This window comes from Neltuma alba, unplaced genomic scaffold (assembly GCF_004799145.2).
Source record: "Neltuma alba isolate B1F8T4 unplaced genomic scaffold, ASM479914v2 tig00011639_pilon, whole genome shotgun sequence".
In the NCBI taxonomy this organism is placed as follows: Eukaryota; Viridiplantae; Streptophyta; class Magnoliopsida; order Fabales; family Fabaceae; genus Neltuma; species Neltuma alba.
Window position 1 is genome coordinate 129,607 of NW_021636287.1, and position 16,616 is coordinate 146,222.

Here is a 16,616-nt window from a genome sequence, read left to right on the forward strand (position 1 = left end):
TTTCACCTTCCCTCTCCTCGTATTCTCTTGCTTGAAACCCCTCCCTCTGCTTTCGTACAATAGCCCGAACATTAGTGTTAACCGAGCTGAAGGATTCTGCTGGAGGATTACTAATACCGTGAAGTACTTTATACTTCGGTGGTGTTAAACTTAATGTGATGATTCAGGCAAATCGTTCAGGTTATTCTGGGGCTCGCCATGCGCTAGCTTTCTCCTCAGGCCATTTTAATGATTTTTACTGACGTTGAAGATAGAACTCTAATATTCTGACGAAATAGAAGAAGCCGAGATCTCAGATAACCGAAAGATCAAAGCTTTCTTCAATATCTAAAGGTTTTATGTTGCCACGAAGAGGGTCACAAGTTTTCCCACTTACTCTATCTCAATCTTGAGAGGCGTCGGATTTGGTTACATGATTGTGAGCTCTTAGGCGGGTCCTGCATGACCTGTTGACAAGATTTAGTCAACGAAAATGGCTCCCTCGTCTCCAATCGATGCTGATTCACTCCCCTCGTCAATGGCACCCCAAAACATGGAAACCAACATTCAGGTGAGTTTTCTCATTCTCTCTTTTCCTCCTACCTGCTGTTACGAGAGAAAGCCCACGTAAGTAGAGCTGGGTTCGACTCACTTTTTGATATGATGATGAAATCTATTATGAGAAATTGGAGACAGAATATCCCTTAACATTTCCCAAAATTGAAGCATTGCTTTTTGTTAAAAAGAACTTTTACTGAATCCAATATTTTCCTTGCTACTAGCCTGTGCTTCAATTGCAACTGGGAGTATTTTGCGGTCTTGAATCGATATGCATATCATTAGATGAGTGAGACCTATTCTTATTTCAATTACATTTTACTGGAATGGGGAGGATTGAAAATGAACAAATGTCATATGTGGAAGCAAGTATTATTTTTCGTTTGGTTTGACATCCCAATCTACTGCCGGAAGAGTGCTGATGCGCTTCTCATTTTTTTTTTTTTGGCCTGAGTTGCGCTTCTCATTTGAGTTCTATCTACAGCCGTTCTATGTTCTTCACAAAGCTTCATCTCGAGGAAAAGATAGAAAATCAGCGGGACAGGGAAAAAAGAGAAGAAGAAAAGACGCACCTTCATCGCTGCAAAGCCCTAAGAAACTTGAAGGGAGTATTGCGGAAGAGCATGATGGCCATCATCTTCAGCAGTTGCAATTTGAAGCATTTTGCTCTGTCTGGTCAAAAATTGAGTCTACTATCAAGGTCCTTTGTTTATCTTTTCTTATTTTTGCTTTCTCTTGTAAATTATTGCCTTTTCAGTTCATGTAGTGCTCAAGTAATAGATGCTGTCAATTAATGTGGGCATCACCAATATAAGGCCTTTTTCTTTTTATTCTCAAATCCTTGAATAAGGAGATATTGAAGAGTCATATTATTTTCATTGCAGGATGTTTTGAGAGATACCAATGCTAGTGTTTTTAATGAAATACGACAATGGGTTCTGGCATGCTTCAATGCTACTAGATCAACTAGAGAACCTAGCTTTGCCAACTCAGTTGGATCTTTTCCTGTTCTGAACGAAAGTACTCCTAGACAGCTATTCACTGGGTTGGTGATAACCAGTAAGCTGTTACACCAACTTTCTCAGATCTGGTTATTTGATGTTTTTGCGCCTTGTACTGCTTTGATTGCTGACATCATTATAATTGAAACAGACATCTATCAATTCTGTAAGATGCAATTTATATTGGTTGCTTTTGTTTATCATACAAGTTAAACGATGGTAGCATCATTTATCTTTTTAAATAGACTTCTGATAAGCTTTTGGCTGAATGATGGGTGGCAGAAAACATGGAGTTTGTTGATGACATTTTAACGTTTGAAGAGCTTAGCCACTTCTTGGAATTGCAAGGTTGCCATGTTGGTATGCTATCATCCTTAGACTTTTCTGTGAAAAATGGGATTGTTGGTTGCCTAAAAGCTTTGTTGCGAGAGTTTATGCACGCCACTATGGATGTAGGTGCTTCTACATTCTCATGTTTGATTGATTCTATCTACATTTATTGTGCCTATCACTTTTTCCTCCTTATAATATGCTATCTTTTGGCAGTCAGCTGACATATCAAACTTAGCATCATGGTATAGAGAACAGGGAAACCACAATAAGCCCCTGGTTCTTATCATTAATGATGTGGAAAGATGCTCTCGGACGGTCTTATCTGATTTTATCCCCATGTTAAGGTATGTTTAAGCATCTTCTGGGTATTGATCTATAAATATATATCCATGTATTTTTTAATATGTGAGTGCATATAGGCATATTGAATACTTAATTCAGCCAGCCTTTTGCTTATCTTAACTGTGGTTTGGGGCCTCATTGTGTATTTGTGTCTCTTGTATATGAATTCTTGAATCTAGTAACTGAATATTTTTATACAATGGCGCCTTTCACTTGGATGATTTTATAGCAACCTTCATTTTCTTCCTCTGTTTCTACCAGTGAATGGGTAAACAGGCTGCCAGTGATCTTGATATTTGGAGTTGCGACCACAGTGGATTCCCTAAAAAACATTCTTCCATCACATGTTCTTCACCATTTGTGCCCCGCTAAATTTATGCTTGGATCACCAGCTGACAGAATGGATTCAATTATCAAGGCTGTTCTTGTGAAGCATTGCGCTATATTCGGTATTGGTTACAAAGTGGTTCTATTTCTTAGAAACAACTTCTTAAACAAGGATGGGACATTAACATCTTTTATCCGAGGTTTGAAGGTAGGTCTTATGATTTGGGTTAGTGGTTTCTTGGGGGCTTTTTTTATTTTTGCGATGTTTTACTCTGTACGTCATCAATACTAGGGGATATGACTTTCTCTTTTGCTTGTCATTTTTTGTGCATATATCTTTCCAGATAGCTTGCATGTTACATTTCTCTGTGGAGCCTCTAAGTATCATACTTAGCCAAGCACTCGCTGAAGAAGACCAGGAAGTAGGATATTTTAATCCTGTAATGATGCAATTGCCTTTGCTTTTCTATTTCAATTATGAAGGTAATCATAGTCATATTTGTTGGAGATATGAAAAGTCATCCTTACCTATTACATGAAAGGTTAAACTCTTTGGTCAAGTCATATATTGATCATGTTATGAGAGGCCTTTTTGACCAAGTATCTACAGTTATTTTGGCCCTATTTGTTACGTCTGACATTTCAGTATATGGAGTGGCTAGCTGGTGCAGATGTCCACGCTTCAACTTGCTGGCTGTTTTGTCAATTGGCATGTTGAACATGTAGAATTCTCTGGTCATGGCAAAAGCATTCGATTTTAATATTTTTTTTCCTTCTTACGGAGACAAATTAACTACAATTGTCTAGTAGTTTGGCTTGTGTCTAAGGCTGAGAGATAGAAAATTTCATTTTAATGAAATCTTATGATGTCTAGATTAGAAAATATCTAAGCTTGGTCTGTTTGTGGGAAAACTTAACGGGTCAAGCTCTGAACTAGTATATGTTATTCAAGTATGGGCCGATTATTTTTTTTTCTTGAAAATTATCCGTACAATTTTAAGTAAAGGGGAAGCTAATAACTGCAGGTATAGCCTTGGCAAACCAAGAGTTCATATTGGCTGCAGTTTCTACTACAGCTAATGGTCATGTATGCAGAAGCACGTGTCATTTTTTGTGGAACAAAATGATTTTTCAACTGTGACAAGTCTTTTTTGGCCAAAAAAGAAAAAAAAAACTGTGACAATTCTTGTGGACAATTGCTTCCATTTTGTATTGCAACTTTTTCCGGATCAGATCCTTTCCTTCTATTGTTGTTCACTTTGTTGATAACTTGAGCATCTTAATTGGTTTTTCTTCCCATGTCTTTAATGGTTTTGGTAATTGGGTTCTTAGGATGGAAAATCTGCGTTATCATCTGATACAGTGTTGAAGTATGTGCATGGACTTCCATCATGTGCAAGGTGCCGCAGTTTTCAAATATTCACTTTTTACTTTCCTAGATTTGAATTTGCTTAAATGATGGTAAGTTTATCTCCTTGTTACAATTAAATGCTAGGAATCAAATGGCTGATGAGACTGGGAGAAATTTAGCTCAGGGCCTGTCAACTTTGGTTAGAGCGAAGAAGCTTTGGAGCACTGCGGTCCTGGTAGGATTTTAAAATTATGTGTGTACTTTCCACTTTCATTGGTAAATTATTTCCAAGCACTGCAACTTCGTTTTTTGAACCCTGAAGTTTTGAGGTTCTCTGACTTTCACCGCTTATATATTATAGATAATAATAATTGTGTCTCCTGTCAAATTTGATTTTGCATAACCACCCTCTTTTGAATAATTGGTGGACGATCCATTATAGACAATTGTATCTTTGTGTTGTCTCTAGTCAAGTTTTCCCACCTCTATGGCGAAGGAAAGGTACATGATAGATGTCTCCCCATTCCTTTTTCCTTAGACTACTATCATGTAAAATTGATTGTATGACTAGCTAGAAAAAGATTTCCCCCCGAATAGTCATTGATTTAACAAAGCATCGAGACATATAGATTAACTTAACCCTAGTCGTCAAAAACATCAACGACCTTGATGTAGGTGAAGCAAAGTTGCAGAAATACTGAATCTCATTTCACTAGAGGGTAAAGCGTGCAATATATACAGATTTAGGGAGTAATTACAAGTAAGAAATCGGGGATATAAAAATCAGAATTGTATCCTATGATATTTGACTGTTTACAAGATAAATAGCATTGAAGTCTAATAACTCTGATCTTCCACAGTAGGATCAGTAGCAAAATAATAAGAAAAGGGGGTAAGAGAAGAATGGAGAAGATGAAGAGAGAAATAAAGGGAGAAGAGGGAGGAGGGAGAGGGAGAAATAACTAACAGGATGATGAAAACTCCTCCCTCTGATTATAGAAATAAAAAATAAAATTAAAATGGGACTCATGCCACCTGCAAATGAGTGCTGCATTCTTTTTTTTGATGAGAACTCTGAATTTTTTAATTTTTTTATTCCTCTTTGAAGGTAACCCCCTGTCAACATGCTATTCAAATTCTTGCATTTTTATCTCGAAGTGCAGTTATTGCTGGATGACGCTGCTTGTTAAGCCTCCAACAAAGACAACTAGTAGCACTTGATGTCCTATATCTGATATTTATATAATATATTTATTTGGAAAGAGATATGGTATTATTCAATAATTATATTTATAGCATCTTTTGCATCTTTTGTGTAACATATATTTTATAGCATACTTTATCATATTTAGTTTGATGCGTCTTATGCTGGGAACATCTTATATCTAGATTAATTTCACCATAGATGAAATGTAATAACTATATATTCAATTGGCAAATGGAGTTGAAGTGAAGGTTAAAACTGGATAGTATTTGGCATTTTTGTGATCTTCATCATGAGGTTATCATAACCTGCTTTCCTCGCAAATTTTGATAATCAGCTGAGGCTAATAATTTGATGTTTATGATATATATTTTGTTCAGTGCCTGCATGAAGCCGGAAAATATAATAGAATTCGACTGCTGGATGTGTTTTGTGAAGTGCTCAATCCAGATCTGTTCCCACCAAGGGCTTCTGATTGTCACGTCGCAGATGAAAATGATTGTGGCTTGTCCTCATCCAATTCCTACCAACAGTGTTCTATTATTCAAAGGGGAGGATGTATTTCCCAGATACTTCGCAAACTGAGGTGGTTATCATGTCTTTTTCTTGAAAGAAAATCTTAATTTTGCCAAATAGGTTCTCTTGGGGCTAGTTGATGCAATAAAGGAGGGGGGATAGGTGGAACAAAAATGAATAGGATTGAAAAGAGAAATTAGAGCGTAGGGATAGAGATGGTGAAGGTGGTTTCTGAAATTCTGTAATTATAATTTGTCTTTTGCCTCTAGAAATGGCATCTAGATATTATAGTTTCCTTCTATTATAGAAAATCCTAGGATTGGTTTGTACTGCGTATTATTTGAAGACTGAATTAAATAGGAAAAGAAACAAGCTAAATCTCTCCAAAATAAGAAAGCAGAATGCCTATTGTAGATCACGAACAAAGATTATATCATGAATAGTCAAGTTAACCATGTAAAGTAAAATCAAATACTTCTTTGCTTTAGCTCATGTCTCTGGAAACATTTTTTAAATTGAATCGAACCATTTATGTTTCCTATGGAAGAATTATGCTAACAGCAAAATTGTTCATTTGGACATTTCACAAGCTACTAAACATCTCAAAACTTTGATTGCAAATTGGATCAGGGATCTACCTCCTGCAATGCTATTTCAGTTGATTAGGAGCTGGGAAAAATGCACTGCAGGTGTTGCTGAGGTATGTTTACTTGTGATTATGATTTGATGCTCATAATTTTCAAAGAATGAAAGTTGCTTTAGTAGTCAAAGCTTTCGATTGTTTTTTTGGGCCATAAGGTCATAAATTTTTCATTTTTTCTAAAATCATTGATACTGAAGGGAAAAAAAGAGAGAAAGGGTATTGGAAAATGTGAAGTGATAGGCTTATATTGTATGGGTTCAGGCAATTCCCAACCAATTTTGATGCATGCCCTTATTTACTGATTCTCCTTCAGTAGCCTTTCCCAGTTTATGGCTTGCCTTGGTAGGTGTTTTTAAATAATTTTCAACCACGTTTGTTGGTTTTTTTCCAACAAATCTTGTGTATACTCTTGTTTAGAGATGCAAGTCTTTTCTTTAAATCTAACAACTTCAATTCCCAAATAGTATTTTAATGTCCCAAGGTCTTACATGCGAAATTCATTTACCAGATATTTTTGGAGCTCTTATCTCATTTGAAACATTCCCATTCGCTATCATGTTATCAACATAAACTGATATATTGCAACTCCCTCTGAAATAGATTGTTTGATAAATAATGCATCTATTGGGTGCACCTTGGCATGGTTTGCTACATACAACCATGGCCACGTCATGGCTAATTTACCAATACCAGATAGGCTGGGTCTTCAGTAAACTGATGGTTTTTACCTAGCTATTGTGCTTTTGTTGGTGGAAACTTGCTGTATTGGAAGCGAAAGAAACCTGTGTGGCTTGCTCTAGTGTAGAATTTGAGTACGTTTTGCTACTTAAAAAGTGATAAAAAGAGATAGATACTAACATTGTACAAGGATTTATTTTCCTTTTTCTGCAATTTCCTTTCCTCCTGCCTTTCCATCATGGTAGTCATTATACCTTGGAAGCTGGTATCACAGTTAAATTCTTTTGTTTCCCATAGATTAAATAAAAGGATCAAGGGCTACAGTACCTTTAGTGTAGAAGCTGTACAACTTTTCTCATGAAGTAGGAGCTAGTGAACATGATTAAATTTTACCATTTTCTCTTTGAAAGATCAGCTTTAACAATCTTCTCTCTGTATTGTTTCATTTTATCAATTCATTTTTTTTTAATTTTTCTCAGAAATGTTGACTTTTGTTTACACAGACACACATACACAACACACACCCAGATATATGTATATTTAATTTTTGGTTGATGAAGTGACTGGTTGAATTATGTTATGGTTTATTTCAGATTCATGACAAATTAAAAACGTTGCAATCTTCACTAAGATGTGAAGATGGAAAAAGGCCAACCAAGAGTTCTGACATTTCCAAGTAATATTATAATATGCCCTTTCTTTATATTATGCCCATTTTGGAGTTTAATGGCAGAGGTTGTTCTCTGTACTGTCTGTTTTGTTCTATTGGCGTTAGAGGATGATTCCTCTGCCTTAGAGATTATTTCCTTATTACTTTAAATTACATTCAATGATATATATATTTATACTCCTCCGGTCCTAAATGTAAGACTCTTATATACACTAGTATAAGGGTCTTAGATTTAGGACCGGAGGAGTATATATTTTTTAATCATTAACAGTGTTTTGAGACTTGGTTTAAGCAATCAATTCAGCTGAATTTGCTAGAATGGGTCAATGTGCTGTACAGCTTGACAAAATTGCTGAATTTCTCATTACATTGGAGAGTCAAGTTACATGGATATTTATACTATCAGGGAGACACTACTAGGAAATAAAATAAATTAGAGTCCCCTAAAAATTAGAAATTGGTTAATTTCTTAAACACATGCCTAGTTCTGAGGGTCCACCATAATTTTATGATTTATAACACTCTGAAGCTGATGATTGCACATTTTCCATACCAAGTTTGACGGTTAAGTTACGAAAGAAGACGTTACATAACCTTTTGGCAAGTACCTACCAGTTCTTGAGCTGTTTAGAGGATGTTCTCTCCTATGTTGTGATTCATAGAGTGTATACGCCAAGACATACGTAACCGCATTGCTCTGGCCTTCCTACCCATCAAAATTTTCGGTCACTCCTTTCAGGTGGAGGAAGTTAAACAAAAATTCAAGGAGCTGACTCTTAAAAATAAAATACATAGCCAGTTAAGGCAACTAATCTGAACAAGATCACCGCATAATAACTCCCAGATTTCCAATATATATATATATATAAAATATTCCCAAATATGATACGTCACAATTTGAAGAATTATTTGAAATCATGACATTCATATATATTATTGAGTGAAGTAGATGAAAAATACTCTTGAAAATGATTATTATATAAGAACATATGATACCGCATGGCTTGTTGTTTCCACCTTGTACTTAATATCTTTCCTCTCTATACACTCCTATGTAATGTAGTCACTATTTGAAGTAGTTCCAATGGTACTCAATAATTACGGAAAAGAAACAATAGAATTTTACTTAATAAATACACTCAAATCATGAAAATTATATTACATGCTTCAACGTGAGAGCAATAGCCATAATGTGGAAAATACTAGTCTCTTCTACAGCTCTGGAGGCAAGATGGATACCTTTTGAGGACATGTGCTTGCAAGACAAGTCAAGAGGAGGGAGGACAGTGAAGGAAAGTGGAGGAATCAGGGCTCTTAAGGCTGAGGAGGGAAGACGTGTGGGACAAATAATAAGAGATTTTTATGAATTGGGTCAAATCAAAATGCTACCATTAATCTCTGCTTAAAACTCGTGTATGCTGATACAATGTTCTTGATTCTTGTTTTTCTTAAAATTTCAATGAGGTTTGTCCTTGACATGTCTTTTCAACTGCGATCAATGTTCAAGGATAACTTCATTTTGTATTTATAATTAATGCTGTTTATTTTCAGGAAACATGCGACCAGGATTTCATTAAACAGTGAAAAGGACTCAAGAATCTTAAATTCACAAGTTATCGCATTCATGAATGACTTGGTCTGGTAAAATTTTTTTATCATAACTGTTGTCATTATTTATATATAATTAGTATAAATTTGATTTGATCGGTTTCTGTCTATGACATTTGAATAGTGGAAAGACGTGAAGGACACTTGTAGCCCATGAAGGCTGTGTTTTGATTAAGTGAATGGAAGAGTAAAATAGCCTAATCATTTCCCCTCATACCATGCATATTTCTACATCACTTCTTTTTCTCTATCCTGAAGAAATTATCAAAAAGTCATAGAGAAATCAATTTTTTTTTTTTTAAATTAAGGGAGGAAACATTTGATGTCACATCACCTATTTCATCCATAGGTACTGAAGTTCCTTGAATGTAATATTCTGGGTAAATTTCAAAGTTTCTTTCTCTAATCCAACTTAGAGATGCCTGAAGAACTGAAACTATAACTGTATAATTGGCATGGATATGTTCAAAATTCAGATACGATCAGATAACTTTAAGTTGAATGCTTTTTACATGAATGAAGTTGTTTCTCTGTCAGTAATGGCAGTGTTGACTTGATCTGTCAAAGTTGCATTTGGATTTTTTTTATGTGCTTTGTGTTACATGGTTTATATTAGGAATTCTGGTCCATTGGTAGAGTTTATGCATCTCAAAATGTTATTGCATTCTATTATAATTGTGTTATTTGACCTAACATAACATATTACGCTTGCTCTTAGAAACATCATTTAGCTTGTTTATTTTATTCGCTCGTAACACTACTGTCAATAACTTGATTATTTTGCTTACCTTTGCTGAATGTCATGGAGTTCAAAGAAAAACAGAATTTGCCTCTGTCGTTCAAACTATCTTTCACTGGCTAGCCTTTTCTATGAAACAGGAATTATATGAGGCCCATTTCATGCATGCCTTTCCATGAAATTGCCTGTTTTAATGAGGTTGAGAAGCTACAACTGGTAAGGCCTCCACAGATTTCTTATGCCAGTATATGAACCTCAGTATTACTATTTAACACTTCCAGGATGCTTGACCATGACTATCATATGAACTAGCTAGAGTTTATGACACTGCTGCATCTAATTTGTTTCATGATGCATCTGTTGAATGTTGAAAGGGCATTGTTGAGGATTTAATATCATCTGCTTATCTTTTGCTTCTTTTCATTCCTGCCCAAATTACAGTCATTCTTCAATATTTAAATCACAACGAATGGACCCATTTCTATTTCATTCAACGTGCCTCCTACATTTAAACTTCTCAACGCTTGCTTTATAATATATTCTTTATTGTCATAGGCTTTGACTGGAGATCCAAGAAGCAGAATTCAAGTTGATCTTTTGGACGCCAACAAGATTTTACGGTGCAGCTGCTGCAAAAAGAGTAGCTCTGCACTATTGCCGTCCATGCATGATTCCTCAATTATGTAAGTATATCCAGATAAGTTCTTTCTTGACAATTATTATAATTGCTTGACATGATTCCTCTTTTAATAGTTTCAGTATTGTCTTATCCTATCTATCTTATCCTCTTTAGGATTTAGTTATCGTCTTATCTTTTAGGGTTTATTAGATTTAGATTAGATTCTTATCTTAGATAATTATACCTGGGGCTCTATAAATAGTTCAAAAGTATTCTCAATTGTCTTGGATATGTACATACGTATGCACATACATATATCTTTAGACTGTAACGTCAAGGGAGCTGTGGAAAAGTTTTCTTGCATTTGGCCGTGAATTTTTGACTTGAAGGTTAAAACTGATGTTCATTGTTTTAATCAGGTATTCCCTGGCTGAGGAGCATGGTGATGTAATCAATCTTCATGACTGGTTCAAGTCCTTTCAAACAATTATTCTTGACCACAAGAATAAGCGCAAACAAAAGTTGAAGCAATCCCCACATAAAAGGAAGAGAAAAGATACAAATGAATCTAGTGATCCAAGTGAAGCGTCAATTCAGTATCCTTTAGATTTTTTTTCTTTTGCTGAAAAATTACATTGCTTGTAAAATTATGTTAGCTTTCTATTATCCCCAGATGGTTTCTAATCAATCTTAGCCAGTCAATCCACTATTTACAGTGGTGAACCTCCTTTCCATTAGCTATGCTCACTTTTCCTTCTCCGAAGTTGCATCAATATTGGAATTCAGAAATCTTGGTTCGATCTGCCTCCTCAAAAAGCCAATAGTTTTTCAAGAATTGTAGAATGAAATAATTCATGATTTCCCTTCTGAAGTTGCAGGGGTCATATCTTGTTCTGCAGTCCCCCCCCCCCCCCCCCAAAAAAAAAAAAGGTTGTTCCCCAGCTAATACCTTTCTAGTGGCCAAAAAATAGGACAAAAATAATTATTCTCGTTATACTGACATGCTCTGTTGCCTGATCTCCTACCTTCAAGCCCTTAGTATAGAACCAATATGCTTTGTTGACCAATTTAAAAAAAAAAAAAAAAAGCTTTGATGCCATCCTGCGTAATTGTGATTCAGTAGTTTATATTTACACGAACTCATATCATGATCTTCAATTTAAAATGGTAAGTAGGTTAATTTCTCTTTGCCTATTATAAATGGTATATGCATATTTTGCTGCTCCCTCTTCCCTGTTGCTGTATTGCCATTGCATTTCATTTACATCCATTGAGATCCTTAATCTTGATTTCGCCAGAGCACGTTTTTGCAATGCAGTTACAGAGTTGCAGATCATTGGCTTACTAAGAATGCCTAGCAAGAGACGCCCTGATTGTGTACAGAGAGTAGCCTTCGGATTTTGAGAAGAGGGCATTAATTGTTGCTCAAAACTCATCTTTTTGTGTTCTTTCTACTTCAGTTATATGTTATTGAATTAAGGAGTTAAATAGGTTTTAATGTTGATTAGGTTTTCTGCTACACCTAATCAGATGAACTTTATAGGCAGAATAATCTGTGGCACCAAATGTGTAGTGTACCTTTCATTAGTCTCTTGTACTCGATTCATTATTTTTATATTTTATAGTTCTGTGGAGTAGTTCAACTGAGTAGTAACTATAATTATTGACAAATAACTTATTGAAATAAAAATTTGTTTTGAAAACTTGGGGGAAAAGTCGCTGTTGAAAATTTTGTTGATTAGAGGATCTGATAAAATTTTCCACACATGAAGTAGTCAAGTACCTGCAATAAGTAATTTATGTCTCTTTTGCCAATTAAATTTTTGATGGGAACTTTTTCACAATTTTCCTTGTTTGATTCTAGAATATTTGGGAAAAAAATGTTATAATAAGTGGTTTATTTCTAATAATATTTACTAAAAAATAATTGTAATATAAGTGATCTATTACATCTGCCTAATAGGGCTGTATTTGAATGGTCATATTAGAAGGGTTAAAGTGCATTTAACATCTCAACGTATTTTGTAGTGTATCTAGTACTGTAGTACTGTGAAGTAATTTTTTTGATACCTTTATCATCCTAAAATGTTTTTTTATAATGACGTTGGATGTATTAAAAAATATTTTTGAATGTTAGACCCACCTAAAAAAAGTATTTGAAGATATTGGATGCATAAAAATATATTTTACAGTGCTAAATGCACTTAAAAAAATATTTTAGAATACTAGATGTATCATAAAATATTTTAAAGTGCTCGATACATCTCAAAAAAAATATTTCGGGACGTTGATATACCTTAATACATATTAGAAAGAACGATGCATGAGGGTTTGAAGCTTCTAGTGCCTTGCTTTTTAATGTCTTAATATCTAAATTTTATTTTGTATAGAGGAAGATGCGTCCAATAAGTGGTGACAATTCCTGAATAGAAGAGGAACTTTTTTTTTTTCCTTTCCTTTTTTGGGGTACAGGAATGGGAGAGGAAGTTTGTTAGTTAGAGATTGTGAATGAGTGGCTGTAATTTAAAGAAGCAGAACAAACAATAGCCGTGGTTTTAAAATATATATATTAAAAAAACTTTCAACTCTTAAAAATTTAAGGGGAAATTGCAAAAAAAGACCTTGGAATTGCAAAAACGCAGATAGGGACCTTGACAACTTCACTTTGGGTTTTGACAACTTCAGGGCATATTATTCTGTCAAAACTTAAAGTGAAGTTGTCAAGGGTCCCTATCTGCGTTTTTACAATTCCAAGGTCTTTTTTGCAATTTTCCCAAAATTTAACTTTGGCAAATTATAATAATTTTTTCCCGGCTTCAAGGACATTTTCAAACTTCTATGTCTATGTTTTATTATTTAACATTAGAGGTTTGATTTTAAATGATTATAGATATAATTAATTAATTTAATACTTCTCAAATTGAAGATAACGAAGCTCTGTCTCTCACTCCAAGTTTGTCATAATTATTGATTGTCTTGAAAATTTAATTTTTATCAATCAAATTTCCAAAGTCTGATATCAAAAAAATAGTCACACGCAATTATTCTTTCTGTGATGGCAAAAAAAAAAAAAAGAAGCAATTATTATTCTTTATGATTCAAAGACATATAATTCTAAACACGTGTGATCTAACCATTTAACTAAAAAAACAACAACTTCCTCATGGAATATAGAAAAAAATTATTGGCCCAATGAAATTAAATAAAAAAAATTACTATGTATGAAACTTCAAGAATTTAATTAATAAAAATTAAATTTTAGTAACCAAAGTAATAAGTGAGATTAATTTAGATCACTAAAAGTTTGATTATCCCAAACTTACCATGTTCTGCATATGAAAAGAAAGTCCTTACGAAAATGCAGAAAAAGTTTCCAGGACAAAAAGAAAAAGGTGATGGTCTCTTATTTCAGGAGATGAGATGAATTCAGTTGCATAGAATGAACGAGGACTTGGGGGCTTGGCGTGGTCGATGGTTTTGGGGTAGCCGGCGACTGAGAGAGTTGACGGAGACGAGGTGATCGCTACTGCGGTGACAGTGGTGCCGGAGGTGAGAGAAAAGATCGGTGGCTAGGGCCAATATTTGGGCGAGAACGAGTAGGGAAAGCCAGGGCGAGAGAATTCGGTGGAGCAACGTCGCTGTCTGCGGAGACTCGACGGAGAAGAGGGGAAAATTTCTTGCCTTCAAGGTTTGGATTCCTCGTGCCTAAATCTATCTCTCTTTTCATTCAAACTTTCAATGATATGGTCATAGTTTTCTTCGGCTATGACATTTGTTTGGATCACGGATTTTCGTTTGAGTTATAGTGGTCAACTTGTTGATGTTCGGCTATGCCAATCTGTTATGCTGCTGGTTTGCAAATTATTTTTCAGTCTATGCAAATATTTAGACGTTCAATGTGTGTATTAATTTTCAACTTTTTCATGGGGACGGATTGTTCTTTCTGAACATGGCTCGGCATATTTCTGTCTTTCAAGAGCTTATCTACTCCTGCTCATGATTAAGTAGTTTGTGCTGTAATTCGGATATGCCCCATCAAATGTTGATTTGGCGAATTGAAAGAGTTGCAACGCTGAGGCCCAGATCCTTTTGTGACGTAAATTTGGTTGTTTTCCGCTAATTTAACCGTCAATTTTACAAACTATTACCAATTACTTGAGCAAATTTGGAAGCTGAATTGAGATATTCAACGATTAATTTATAGTGGTGAGGTTTCCTGTAATTACATCAGGACTGTAGATATGAATCAAGTAATCAACACTCTATCCTTCCATTGTACTTGGTCAATCCCATGAGTATCTTTTGTTCCAATTCATCTTAGAAGTTGAGGATGATGATTCATGCCGTGACATCCTTAATCATTTTCTGTATTAATAAGCCAAAGCAGGTGATGAACACGAAGCATAGTCTGTGTGAACTTTAAAGCCTATTTTGATGCAGTGCTTTTGTTCAAGTAACTTCATAGCCTATGTGTTCTTATAGTCCTCTTTTCTCTTAATTTGTAGTAACTATCGGTGAGAAATGCAAGATCCAAGGATTCCTGTTCCCGAAGAAATCTTAAACCCTAAATCACGCAAGAAGAAGAGCTCAACACAGAGAGCATCTTTATTTCAGCTACAAGGAAATAATGTGAATGAAGAAGTACAGGCACCTGTTTCACTAAGATCAGGACACAAGGGTTCCAAGAGAAACTTGATGACTGAAATATCACCCCCATTTCAGAAACCAGAGGGTTCTAACTCAGATTCACTGCCGGACTCCTCTTCTGCTGGAAATGATTACCGAGCACTGAGGCGAAAGTATCTATTGCTGGAAGATGAGAGCTTTGCATTAGGGACAGAACTAAAAGAGGTTGAAGATGAGGTAAAGACCCTTGAAGACGAGAAGCTTGCACTGTTGGATCAGCTCGTTGTGTTGGAAGGCCTCGTCGATCCTTCAGAGATGCAGCCCTAGTGTTTACAAATTACATTTTTCTAGAACTTCTGCATATGCCTTCATCTTCCGATAGAGCAATCCATTTATTAATGATAAAATGCCTGAACAGGAGTCAATGTTTGGCTGTTCTGTATAGCTCTATAGAAATTGGTATTTGGTGTATCAAAAATTACGTTTGTGCAAATCAGATAAGTCTTATATTTGAAGGCTGAACCCCTCTGTCACTTATGACGCAGATAAACTTTGATCATATTTGTCTTTAGTCAGGATAGATTCTTAATGCCTTTTCTCCCGTTCGCTTTTTCTCCCTCGTATTTTCGTGGGGAGGGAGTGAGTATCACTTGCATAACGGTGCTGTGCTTGTACCAAAAATTATGTTTGTGCAAATCATATTTGTCTTTAGTCAGGATAGATTCTTAATGCCTTTGGAGTGGGTTTTCCAGGAACATATTAAGCCTCAACTTTTGGTTAAAAGTAGTGTGCTTGTACCAAGAAAAGCAGTGTGCTGGAATATAGATTGTCACAGGACGAAGCGAAGAAGAACCAGTATGTAAAACCAAAGATTAAAGGATACCAGAAATTGGCTACCAATTCAAGCGTTGAAGCATAAGTTTCATTTTCCTTCAAAAAACCAATGTGTAAAACAAAATAATATTTTTTTGGCCGACTATGATGATCTGATAATCGAAAATGGTATTTTGGTTCGGTCTTTAGCATGGGAATGGAATGGCCCTAGTACCGGTATTAATCTCTTTTTAGGCGACTTATTAATAATTTTTCTGGTCCGCTACGAAAGTGATGGAAATTTAACGAAGGGACAACATTGTTTGGATTTTAGGATTTCTCGGGTAGTAATGCTCCATCTTGAACTAACAAAAATATTTCAAGGGCAGATCTGTGCACTTACCTAAAGTTTAAACGAGTTAGCCGTGTTGTTCATTCTCAAAAGAAATTTTGAAAATAAAGGAAAGGTATTCACTACATACTACTTCCAATTTCATATGTAAGTCACAACTAGCAGATCAAAATATTGATTAAAATTAATTAAAATAATGTGTAAAAGATGTAAATTTTTTTAAAAAATATAGTCTTATTTAAAAATAAAAGGAAGGT

The 16,616-nt window shown here is 35.1% G+C and overlaps 2 protein-coding genes across 5 annotated transcripts; both read left to right on the forward strand.

Annotated features, from left to right (window-relative positions):
* The first annotated feature begins 107 nt into the window (after positions 1-107).
* LOC114715993 (origin of replication complex subunit 3) lies at positions 108-12,231 on the forward strand. The gene is made up of 17 exons (XM_028900914.1): positions 108-550; positions 1,022-1,237; positions 1,422-1,596; positions 1,821-1,990; positions 2,085-2,215; positions 2,475-2,748; positions 2,885-2,962; positions 3,873-3,940; positions 4,036-4,126; positions 5,476-5,681; positions 6,242-6,311; positions 7,526-7,608; positions 9,154-9,243; positions 10,090-10,165; positions 10,505-10,632; positions 10,988-11,164; positions 11,867-12,231. The coding sequence occupies exons 1-17, from the start codon at positions 473-475 to the stop codon at positions 11,970-11,972; spliced, it is 2,217 nt and encodes a 738-aa protein (XP_028756747.1). The 5' UTR covers positions 108-472; the 3' UTR covers positions 11,973-12,231.
* Positions 12,232-13,933: 1,702 nt separating this feature from the next.
* Positions 13,934-15,790, forward strand: LOC114715992 (uncharacterized). Of its 4 annotated transcripts, XM_028900913.1 has the most exons (3): positions 13,934-14,256; positions 14,800-14,843; positions 15,074-15,790. In XM_028900913.1, the coding sequence occupies exon 3, from the start codon at positions 15,090-15,092 to the stop codon at positions 15,519-15,521; it is 432 nt and encodes a 143-aa protein (XP_028756746.1). In that variant the 5' UTR covers positions 13,934-14,256; positions 14,800-14,843; positions 15,074-15,089; the 3' UTR covers positions 15,522-15,790. The 4 variants fall into 4 exon arrangements, with proteins under 4 accessions (XP_028756746.1, XP_028756745.1, XP_028756743.1 ...); XM_028900912.1 differs by lacking the exon at positions 14,800-14,843 and having other exon boundaries at positions 13,935-14,256; positions 15,078-15,790; XM_028900910.1 differs by lacking the exon at positions 14,800-14,843 and having other exon boundaries at positions 13,939-14,256.
* Positions 15,791-16,616: the final 826 nt, after the last annotated feature.